This window comes from Metopolophium dirhodum, chromosome 1 (genome assembly GCF_019925205.1).
Source record: "Metopolophium dirhodum isolate CAU chromosome 1, ASM1992520v1, whole genome shotgun sequence".
NCBI classification, from domain to species: domain Eukaryota; kingdom Metazoa; phylum Arthropoda; class Insecta; order Hemiptera; family Aphididae; genus Metopolophium; species Metopolophium dirhodum.
The window spans coordinates 126,411,043-126,424,099 of record NC_083560.1 but is presented as its reverse complement, the minus strand read 5'-3'; the positions used below and the strand labels follow the sequence as shown (position 1 = coordinate 126,424,099).

Below are 13,057 nucleotides of genomic sequence, written 5' to 3'. Positions count from 1 at the left end.
CCATAGTATTTTTATTTAAACTCATTTCAATTTTGTTCAGTCAACTCTATTATGATGGTTATTCCACAATTGCTTCAAGCTTAGCTACCCTAGTAAACGCTAATCCACCTTGTGCTCCATCGGATCGACTCATGCATGTAGTGACAAAAGGTTTACAACATGAAACCGATAGACAAAAAGCATCTGAACAAGCATTAAACTTAAATCCAATTCAGCAAATGTTAATTGGACCAGGCATTGGTATGCTTAATGATTTATACGTCACATATTATATTTGTGTATTAAATTCTTTATTTGATTTGATAAGACTTAGAATTTGAAACTAATGTTATGTGTACTGCTCCTGAACCGTCGCTGTATGAAACTGTATATGTAACATCCCACAAAGCAGCCTGTAGGGCTGGTGCATTTAGTCCTGATGGCCAGTTAATCGCAACAGGAAGCAATGATGCATCAATCAAAGTAATTATATTTTATACTATAAAAAGTAATGACTTATTAAAACAACAATTATAGATTTTGGATGTTGAAAGAATGCTGGCTAAAGCACATGACATTGGCAGTACTGATAATCATGAAGGACAGGGTCATCCAGTAATTCGGACTTTGTATGATCATTTGGAAGAAGTGACATGCTTGGAGTTCCACCCTAAAAACCCAATTTTAGTTTCGGGCTCTATAGATTGCCATGTTAAACTTTTTGATTATTCAAAAACATCTGTGAAGAAAGCCTTCAAGACACTTAACGTAAGATGTATAATCAAGTTTACTTTTGTCAAACTATTTTAATCGCATACAACATTACAGGATGTCGAACCTATAACATGTATAAGTTTTCATCCCGATGGAAACTATATGGTAATGGGCACCAATAGCCCAATCATAAGGTTTTATGATATAAATACAGTTCAATGTTATGTTTGTTCAATTCCTAGTCATCAACATACTGGTCCTATTACATCAATAAAGTATAAAAAAATTATCTTATGTGTAGTGTCTATTCAATTATTTGTATTGCTTATTATGATGTATTAGGTATGAACCAGGTGCCAAGTATTTTGTGTCTTCTAGTCGAGATGGTTCAATTAAATTGTGGGACGCTATATCTAATAAATGTGTTAACACATTTGAAAGAGCACATGATGGTAGTCAAGTGTGTTCTGTGACATTTACAAGAAATGGAAAGGTGAAAATGTTTATAAATATGTTTATTTTTATACACATTACTTATATTAAATAATTTTCTATTATCATTTGTAGTACATCTTATCATCAGGCAAAGATTCTGTAGTGAAACTTTGGGAGTTATCCACTAGTAGATGTCTGATTGCATATACTGGAGCTGGAACAACTGGTAAACTAGTGTTTGTTTTCATTAAAACTGTATAAATAATCAATTTTTCTGAATAGGAAAACAAGTTCATCGTGCACAAGCATTGTTTAATCATACTGAGGAGTATGTCATGTTTCCAGATGAAGTCACTACATCTTTGTGCGCATGGAATTCACGCAATGCTTGTCGGCAGCAACTTTTATCTCTAGGTAATTTGTTTTGTCAAATGCATTTATATTATTAAGAGAACGCTACACAGATATTTGTTGTCTCCATCTTACAAGTACATAACATTGAAAATTTGCGTTCAGCAGATCACGTTTAACTTGGTTAGTTAAAAAACTTTAGTGAATCGACCTATTATGAAACTTGATGGTAAGAACTTTATCTGTATCTGTGTGTGGGTTGTTTACAATAGTACAGTTTTTAAATGAGTTATGAGTATTTTTAAATTACGTTATATTATATACACATCACTTACTAAAAAATTAATCTATCATAAAAAAATACACATATACTTACCATCGAAGTTCATAATATGTGAATTCACTCTAATTTCTAAACTAAACGCTTTTTCCTGAACGTTATTTTGCTAAGTTACGCACGTGTAAGACGAATACAACAAATGGCTGTGTAGCTTCCTCTTAAAATGTTTTAAATGTGAACTATTTTGCAGGCCATAATGGACCTATTCGTTCAATTGTGCATTCTCCAAATTCAGCAGCATTTTTGACTTGTTCTGACGACTTTAGAGCTCGTTTTTGGTATACAAAACACTTGATTGGAACATAGATTGAATATTTTTTGTTTTTATGCACAAACTTTTTATATATTTAATTTTGAATAATTATTTAATGTACATTGGTAAAAATATATAACTATTGTATTCATTGAAATGTACATTTTTAATTAAATAATATTTTCAACATTTCAAATTATACATAATAATATACGGAGAATGGAATTTTTTGGTGTAATAGTTAATGATTAAATTTAAAAAATATATAACTTAAAAATTAAAATGAACATAAATATTTAGTCAAAAATGATTTTGAGAATGCATCTCAGACTTGTGTTTTTACCGTCTTATGAACGTACAAGTGTACAACATATTAAAATTGTATTCAATTTGTGTAGTAAGCTTTAATTATAGAGTTAATTGATCTATTGTCAATCTGAAAGGATGTTTGAATAAATAATATCAACTTAATTTTCAGATATTTAACTTTTTGTTTTAATAGTTAATATGTTCCTTAATCATTTGGCTACAATATGATCTATTGGTAGCTACAGATCATGATAACCCGTTCATCTCTTTGTAAAAGTCATGGTAGTTGATTAGGTAAGCTAAAACACCTTTGCCTGTGCCTTTGACCCTATATCCTAAATCAAAAACTATATGGTAAAAACTAGAAGTATTTATAATCAATGCTACCTACCGAATACTGAATGTCTCTTTCTGACCCTTTTTTATATTCATATGATCAATGAAGAACAAATTTTGGGGGAATTAGTCAGGATAAATCTCCCATAAGGACAAAAAAAATAAAAATTCAATGAAAAATAAACACAAACTGAATATTTTAACTATAGTCTAAGATAGAACCTATTTATATTAACCTATTACAAGTACTGAGCCCTTGCCCCAGAGCATTATACAATAAATAATATATTGAAGCTAGGAATAGGTACTATAATGTATAATAAACATAAATAATGATTGGAACATTATTTAGTTTCGGTCAAGCCGTTTCGGAGGAGTTCAATAACAAACACACAGGGCATTTTTATATATTAGATATACATATCTACTTGATATGCTGTCGAACTTTGTCCACGATTCGACGTAGTCGGATTGTCTACCAAGGTGGCTGAATTATTGCACTTACTGTTGCGAGTTAGATCCAAAAGGATTTGAGCAGTCACAACTTTTTAAAGGGTTAGTTTAGGTAAATTACAATTAAATATTGGCTGGAGGAGGCTTAGCCCCCAAAATAAATTATTCAATTCTTTCATAAAATATTAACAAATCTTTAAAAATTAAACTGCATTTCTTATTTATTTAATAATGTAATTAGGTATTTAATTTTTTTAATTTTTATTCAAACTTTTTTTATATTAAACTTTTTTTATGATAAATATTGTAAATATTATAAGCTGTATGCTTGTATTCGTTTTAATAAACAATTTATGTCGGTATGATATAAATTATTTTGTACTTGTTAAGATTAGTACACATAATTTTACAGTGTACCTATGCACTGAACTGAAACATATAGAGATAGCTAATAACGGAATATAAATCCCCGACCCTAGGGAAAATGTGGCCTTCAGTGCAATAACGGACTAACCTTAAATCAATAATATTGAGAAATATGCAAAAATAAAAAATGACATTTTTATGGATCTTCTTTTTCAACTGCCAAAGATGTATTTTTTTTTATTTTTAGTATATTTGTTTTGATCAAAGAAGTACTTATGGTTGCATTAATTTTTTTGAAAATCACCCCCACTCTTGACTTATTGTGGGTTAGTCCATTTGTTTATAAACTTTATCTTGTACATGAATCACAACACAAGTATATTGTATAATATCTAATGATAAAAGAAAAAGCATGAATATTTAAAAATTTTCAAAACTTTATTATTTTACCAAATTACATTTTCATCTACAATATTACATAATATATTAATTTAACTAAAAATTTTCGTATAAGAAATTTAAATTTTTTTTCGACAATTTAATAACAAAACAAAATATAACTTTTCTTAACAGATTGACTACTTAATTTAACAAATAAAAATATAAATATGTAATAGAAAACATTTTTTTTTTTCATTCATCATCACTAGAGTCGTCATCTACTTAAGGTAGAGTTCATTAACATCAATATTTTGATTATTGGTCTTAAGACTATTATAAAACTAGCATTCGAGTATGTGACCGATATTAAATATTACGCTCATCCGAAAGTAGAGATTGTTGGCCTACGAACTATGGACAAGTAATGTCCGCATTGTAATGCGCTTAAATTAAAAAATGAGCCAGCGGGTATGTGTTGCGCTTCAGGAAAAGTGCAACTACCGGAAATTGAAACACCACCTGAACCAGGTTTTTTATTTAATAAAAGTATAATTAATAAAATTAAAATTGATAGTATTAAGGCAATAACTCCTCCTAATTTATTAGGGATTGCTCATAAAATTGAATATGAAAATAAAAAATATCATTCTGTTTGGATATGATTAGGTGTAATTATTGAATTTGCTATATCAAAATTATTATGATCATTTAATAAATAAGGAAAAATTAAAGTTAAAATAAAAAATATTCATATAAATATAATTAATCCAATTAAATCTTTAATTAAGAAATAAGGTGAAAATGTGATTTTATCAAAATTTCTATTAATACCTAATGGATTATTAGATCCTGTTATATGTAAAAAAAAAAGATAAATGAAAGTAAATAAAATAATAATAAAAGGTAAGGTTTGTTTATAATATGGTATATTTATATAATATGGTTTTAACTGTCCACGGGTGCACGTTTTTTCTAAAAGCGCTTGAAGATCGTCGATAATACGATATAAGATGAATTTGAAGTGTATTAATTTTATTTTATAAATAGGTAGTCAGATAGATAATCGCTTACGATTTGATATCGGATTGCCTGGATAACATTTTATTTTTAAAATGCATATTTTAAGTATAAATGTATATTTTAGATTCTGAACGGAGCGATGAATATATGTATTAATACATTTTACGATGATGTATATTTTTTTTAATTTTTTATTTTTTCTCTGTGATCATCTTTTAAACAGAAAAAATATTTAGATTTTCTTCAACTGTATCTTTTCTGATAAGAAAGTTAATCTAGTTGTTACTTTGGGTGGTCAAAAGTAAACTCCTAATAGTTTTCAAAAGCGCAGGGAAAATAAAAAGAAAAATTAAGGAAAAACGGGAATTTTTACGATGAATCGTTTTCAACAAAATCGATTTTGATTTTTGGTATAACTCTGAAACCTTAATATATTGTTTCAATTAATACAAATTAAAAATATTAAAAATACATAGGCACATTTTTTTTTATAAGCATTTAAAGTTTAATATTATATAAAAGTACCGTATCTTTAATAATATTATTTATATTAAATTATTATAATTCAATAATATTATTCAGGAATATCAGCTGTAATTAAATATGCAATAAGTGTTGTATACCTAAATATCTCATTATTAAGTATATAATATTGTAAATATACAATATATTATACTCAATGGTATTAGGTATACAAAAATATCAACCCACTCATCATCATTTTATAGATAGGTAATAACACTTTATTTTTATCGGCTGCTAGTTATAACTATTCTAATTTCTAGCTCAACAATTAGTGTACTAATTACATTCATACAAAAAAATAACTTAATACAACTTAATTATAGAAATTCAGAATACATTAATAGATCGGATACAGTAAATAAAGACATTTTGGTAATTCAGTTGATGATATAGAGATAAATTTGGACTACGTAAGCTATGTTGTTTATGTAGTACGGCTGTAAGGAAGGAAATTAGGGGATTTATGAAAGCGTAAAATTCTGAGATAAATTAGGAAAACAGTTTATGGAGCTATATTTGGTAATGATATTATTAGAATCGGTGACGAAAGCTTAAGGAGCTTTGAGAAGACGCGGTCGTGATTTGATAAGGGGAGATGTGAGTATATTGTGTCCTGATTATTTTGACGATTTGAATGAGTTATTGTGCGACGTTTAAGAAGTAGTAGTTTATATTATTTTGGACATCCTGATCCTTTGTAGCTGGAAGTATGATCACCCACGCAAAGGACGCACTCTGCTGGGCTGCTTTTCTTTGGTCTGTCCGTGGAGAAAATTAGTGAATATGTTGATGCACAAAAAAATTTCCTTACACAAGTTCTTATAAAAAAATTATAAATTTACTATGATACACATTCAATTATTATAATTATCGATGTTATTATGTAGGTGAAAAGTAAAAGAGGATTAATGATTTCCAAAGACGAAGCTCTATTCAAAAAACATAAACATGCTGAAGATTAATTTGTCTCTATCTTAACCGTTAATATTACTTACACTTATAATAGGTATTGCATTTGATTATTTTATTTAAATATTTAAATATTTAATATTATTATATTGGTTGATCCTACAACCGAATTAAAGATTTCGTTGGCCGAGCCATCAATTACAAACAATAAACTCGTTCGCTTTGTTGAGAAGTCAGATCCGGTTCATATACCTGAAAAAGGTCGTATAAAATTATAATGATCAAATATTCAACATATTATTATACAGCAGTTGATATTAAATTGGTTACATATGCAACTGTTCGGTATTAATTGTAACATTATTATTTATTTTAATTTATTAATATCAAGTCTTAAGTATTTACATAGTTACATTCAAAATTACATTATAATTATTCTAACAAACATTGGCGTGTTCAAGGGGTGGGGGGTTCAACCCCCACCACCCATGGACACTTTACAAATATAATATATGTACCAACTTAAATATAATAATTACAATAATTTATTGGGAATAAACCTAGTTTACGCCCACGCAAATTTTTAAATTATTTTTTTTTTTTATAAATGTTAACAAAAATTAACAAAACAAAATTAAAAACACAAAAAACGTGTTACCAGTCTGCAATTGCATAATTTGTACACTAATAGGGAAATTATGTATAGGTAATCTAAAATATTTTTATAGCATTATAATTTCATTAGTCATTACTCGTATATTCAATCATTTAAATTTGATAATATTATGTAGATAAATTGCATTGTTAAGAATTTTCTCAGTTAATAAAATCTGTATTTAAAGTATCTCAGCGTAAAACACTTGAGAACCTTATAAAATCAATTAGTTAAAAATGTTGTAAAAAACACATATAATTGTAAAATTAATAGCTTATCCACTCAGAATCTAAAAATATTGAGTGAAATTATTTGATAATTGACGATGTATTGAAGCAAATTAAGTTGTTGACTTCATAAGAATAATAACTACTTTTACAAAACACGAATTGCACGACTTCAAAAATTAATTTATTAATACACTTTTCCAGTTATACGATGAGTCGATGAATGTTAGTACCCGAAAAAGATCGCGATAATAAACACATACTAGGTATATAGTGCTATATGGGAGATCTATAGCACTGTTAATATTTTAACCAATAATAATATTTTAATATTTACTTTTCTATGAGTTTAATAGTAGCCCGTGACCCGTGTAACTCGCTGCGAGTGTATGAGTACACCGATCTTTGGGAGGTGTTTTTTGTCCATTATAGGAGAGGTTTCAGTGTGTGTGATATATAATATATATATATATATATATATATATTATATTTAGGTATAGCCATATAGGTAATATGAAAATGCGTGCTGAACCTTCATCTGCAGCTCTTCCTTCAATAATATCTTGTTCTTAATGACCTGGAGATATTTTCCAAATATCGAAAAATTACAAAAAGTTTTAATAGATATCGAACTTATTCAACTTAAACTGTTTATAACAAATACTAATAATTTAAAGACTCATTAAGGTGGGTTCACAATTAATATTATATGATACAATTATAACAGGTATTGTATGTCATATTCCATGGTTACGTATACCTAGGTACTCGTATTTGGCCGGAATGTTTTGACGAACCGACAAATTAAAATTAAGAAAATCCGAATCGCTGGTGATTGCAAACGCGTTAAATGGACATGATTACATAGTTGTCAACTTGAAAAAGTTAAGCGTACATTTTTGAAATTTGTCGCTTATGCATTAGGAATTGGGTGCGCACCTCATTAGTATGAACCAATGTGGCAGAATCTCCGTTTGTCTGCTCTATGTGATAGGAGAAAACAGGGTAATCTAACATTTTTTTCTAAACTTATTAATGGTGAAATTGATGCCCCTGCCCAGTGGCGTGGCGAGCATTTTCACACAAGGGGCAAAGATTTCATTCTACCCACCCACCCACCCAATATTTTATGAAACATATAAAAAAATTACGTTAAATTAAATTATGTTTATTATTTACTTAACATTTATATATAAACATATAGGTACAATAACAGTACATTCTTAAAACGATTGAAGTTCATACATTTTTAACTACAAAATCATTTTTTAATTTTAAATTTGATAAATGTTGTCAAAAATCGAACTTAAAATGCTTATAAAAAAAATTGTACTCATGTATTTTTACACTGCTATTTAAGCAATATATCAGGAGCTTTGTAATAAACTTTGATGATATTTGGCTAAACAAATAACATTTTGTTGAAATTAATAGAAAAAAAAATGAAATTTTAAATTGCACGTAAACAGCTCAAAATAAGTCAAAATATTTTGAAAATTTTATCTAGTATAGGAATTGATAAAATAAATATATGATATAAATAAAATTAGCGGTGCCCACTTGCCACCCTTTTTTTTACATTAGTACTTCATTAATCCTATAGTAAATTATGTACATATGTATGCAAAAATTAATACCCATTAACCAATACCCACCCACCCAAAGTTTGGAGGACCGGCCGTTCCTCTAGACCCCCTTCACCACGCCACTGCCCCTACTATCTAATGTTAATTTCAGAGTTCTTACTTATTGTTTGTGACTGCTCGAACATATTACTCTTCCATCCAGAGTCATGTGGCCGTCTCCGAAGAAAGCCGACTGGCATAAAACATGGTCAGAGTTAAATTAATAATGGACATCTGTTTTATAATAAATAATAATACACAAAATACCTATCACACGTGAAATTATTTGATAATTGACGATGTATTGAAGCAAATTAAGTTGTTGACTTCATAAGAATAATAACTACTTTTACAAAACACGAATTGCATGACTTCAAAAATTAATTTAGTAATACACTTTTCCATGTCGACCACGCGATGTTAATGGGACGACATGAACGACGAATAGCAAACGCTGTACCACCGATGGTGGCCGTCAACGATAATCGTGACGTAGCAAACACTTTCTACTTTTTCGGACCTAAAGGTACCAGAAAACCTACATCGCCGCGTCTCTCATCGACGGTGGCTTGCACTCGGATTGCTGTACGGTTCGCCGACCAACGACTGTACATCGGCCATGACCATTCAGGCTCAGCGAGTGCACAAGATACGTGAAACGGCACTCAAACGTGGCTTTCAGATTTACGCTTTTTGACTTTTATAAAAATACAACTACTAGAGAGCGAGTGACTACGCCGTATCATATATTATCATTGTCCTTTAGGCTTTAACTGCTATTTGCAAAATACTATATTCACTTTCTATAGTCCATCGTTGTGTCCGCAACGATCTGAACTTCGTACCTGTGCTTACCTGGTGTACTGATTATATATTGTTCTCTATTATATATTTATATATTCTACTTAAGAGACTAAATTGAATGTTAATAGATTCTTACTTGAGGTGATTGACTTGCTAGACACTCAAACACGGTTTTCGACTTAACACTTTTGACCTACAAAAAAGCACCGAACTTACTCGGGGATGCCGTATCAAACCCGTTCAATTACCGATTTCCATGGACCATTTGAGATTTATTGACTCAAACTCGACTATCGAACATTCCCGCCATCGAAACGAAACCGCTTAGACTTCTCACAAATCCTTATAAAATATCGTTCATTTTGTTTACCACTTGTATAGGTATCAATAATTATGGTGTAGTAGGTGACCGCAATGCTGTATATTGTATTGCCTATAACATCTCTTACAAGGGGTTTTAATAAACATAATATTATTTATTTTTTCGGAAGATATGATTTAGAATTCAAGACGGATGCATAATAATAATAATAATTATTATTATTATTATTAAGATTTGAGATTATACCTTCTATTAAATATAAATTATATTAAAAAAATTAAAACAACTTATTAAATTATTTAATATTATATGTATCTATTGCGCATAGTATTATTTACGTAAATAATTTCAAAATAATTTATTATCTTTAACTATCTACTGGTGTAACTCACTGAGAGTGAGTACTGACTTTGGATTCAATGTCGATCAAATTATACAAGTCACGCCTGCAGTGACTACGTTAATTTTAGGTTAAAACTCAAAAGTTTGAGGAAGTGATGAGGATTGTAATTTGGTGAGAAGAGTCGTTGTTTTTTGACACGGCTTGGTTAAAAGCTAGAATAGTAAAATATTTTAAAACGTTTCATTACCCATATCATGTTTTTTAAAGTTAATAATAATTTAATAAATATTTGAATTAAACTCATAATTAATATTTATAATTCAGTATTACATAATGCATAATGACATAAGTTCAACAAATTGTTAATGGTTATAATATAATGGTTAATTAATCTTTAATCATTATTAAATAAAAAAAGGATAAGCTTATAGTTTAAAAAACTAATATATTATTGTTCTTTCAACATTAATAAATTATTACTAAATAATATATCATATAATATTTTTTAAGAGATTTTTCTGGAAATACTGGCGGTGAATGGGAATATATAGTCAGTGGGTGATAGGTACTGGTTGCATTGTAATCTTGTAAACTAGAGCATATTGAATTATGCTGTCCATACAAAAACGCGAAGAATGATAAAAAAAACGTATCAATATACTGATATTTTTTTAGTACGATATTATCAAAAACATTTCATATTCTTATGTGTTATGTGTACAATTAATTTTTAGAGTAGATTTATCTCAAAAAAATTTTCTTGTTATCCCAATGACAGATATATTTAATAATATATTTCTTACTTTATAAATGTAAGTATATAAAACAAAATATTATCACTGTACATTCATATTATGTATAGATAATAGTATTATGTTTTACCACTTAAAATTATTTTCTTATAAAAAAGACTCAGTTTTTTTACGGTTACTTAAATGTATTAAACTAATCACCCAAATCCATATCCGGAATTGATATCTTATTACTTCAGAGATGAAGCGTTGGAACATCAAATACCTCAGGTCTCGAAAAAACTGTTATAGTGCTGTGATGTCGACATCAACGTTATTACATAAAATTCTGGAAAGCGTCACGTTTGATATGCTCACGTTGACCTTAAATTAAAAATATGTTAGTTAAGATGATGTGTATTCATTAAAAATAATTTAGTTATACTAACAATCGGAGAATACTCCTGGTACGTCATAAAAATATCTATCTGCAATTTTAGTTATAACAAATTATATAATATAATAATATATAATAAGTTACATAAAATGTCTTACTAGATATTGTAAGAAGAGAGTTATCTAATAACATAATAATATTATATTAATTAATAATTAACTATCCTAATAAACATTTAATTCATAAAAATTAAAAAATGGAAAAAACAATCTAAATAATCAAACAAACAAATGAATAGGTAGTAAAAATAATCAAAACAATGAAAAATACAAATTAAGAGTAAAAATAATAAAAACATGCAAACATGCAAATTTCAATAAAAAAATTTTATTAAGTTCATATACCTAGACATCCATTATGAAAAATTCGAATGTTGTATATAATATTTTGATCACGTAAACCCGAGAGCCGGATGTTCCAAATCTCATGGAGCGTAGGAAAATTGAAAATAAAAACGGTGTTTTACATAGGTAATTTATTATAACAGTAAAAAATTGTTCATTTTTTAGCGGCAGTGCTAAAGGTTGTTTCGACATTAATCCGAAAAGAGTTGTTTTTGGGCATTTTTTTCAGGAAATAAAAATAGATATCAATTTAAAATTATAGAAAGAAAAGCTTTTCAATTCCTAGTTAAAACGTATCGCACTCAGGTACACCTGACATGGACAACGGACGTTTATCGTCATGTGTGCATACCCTATGTATCTTGACTTTTGGTATTTTATTCTGCTCCATACGTGAAGCTCATATCGAGCTATATATCAGGTACACTTGTTAAAATACCGTAATTTTTCGTTTTGCTTCAGAATTGTAAACGACGTCAAACACCTATTTACAAGAAATATGAATCATTGAAGAAAAAAGCTAAAGGTTACGATGATAAATATAAAAAAATAAGAACTTAAAAAAAACACATTTAAAAAACGATGACAGGTCACCCGCAAAAGGTCTTTAAAGGTAGCGTTTTCTACTTTCCTACTATATTTTCTGATATCCGGGTGAACAAAATCAATTTTAAATAAATTCCATATGTGTATCAGAAGTGTTGGTGTATTAGAACGCTAGCATGAACTAAATTTAAAAAGTTTCGGCGCGTACACTCATCCGATCGCTTCCGATGTTCAATAATCAACAAACCCGATTAAAATAAAATTATTGCTTTTTGATCTACAGTAACAACATAAAGCGATCACTGCTAATGAAGTTAATAGAACTCACTTTTGTCACTTATATAGTACTAGTTGAATAACCCGGCGTTGCCCGGGAAAAATTTTTGATTGATCAACTTCTTTTGGGTATAATTTGCTGTGCATATGGAAGCCAAATCATATTATATTTTAATTTTTAGCCATCCTGCGTGGCGTAGCGCGTGAGACTCGCTTATGGTTATGTGAACAGTTAACAGTATATTATCAGGTAGGCAATCTACCTGCGGTAGATTGCGGACACAGCGAGGTGGGTGATAAAATAAAACCTATATTACTATAATATTAGTATAACTTTGTATTTCAAAAAAATGTTT

General features: G+C 28.7%; 1 protein-coding gene across 1 annotated transcript in view; it reads left to right on the top strand.

Annotated features, from left to right (window-relative positions):
• The window catches only part of LOC132932973 (cleavage stimulation factor subunit 1-like), a 44,223-nt gene extending 41,690 nt beyond the window's left edge, over positions 1–2,533 (top strand). The window contains exons 8-15 of the mRNA XM_060999314.1: positions 41–240; positions 308–462; positions 517–747; positions 808–968; positions 1,036–1,186; positions 1,261–1,354; positions 1,411–1,542; positions 2,010–2,533. Coding sequence (XP_060855297.1) covers positions 41–240; positions 308–462; positions 517–747; positions 808–968; positions 1,036–1,186; positions 1,261–1,354; positions 1,411–1,542; positions 2,010–2,125 — 1,240 coding nt within the window. The 3' untranslated portion in view covers positions 2,126–2,533. The remainder of the gene's footprint in view (positions 1–40; positions 241–307; positions 463–516; positions 748–807; positions 969–1,035; positions 1,187–1,260; positions 1,355–1,410; positions 1,543–2,009) is intronic.
• Positions 2,534–13,057: the final 10,524 nt, after the last annotated feature.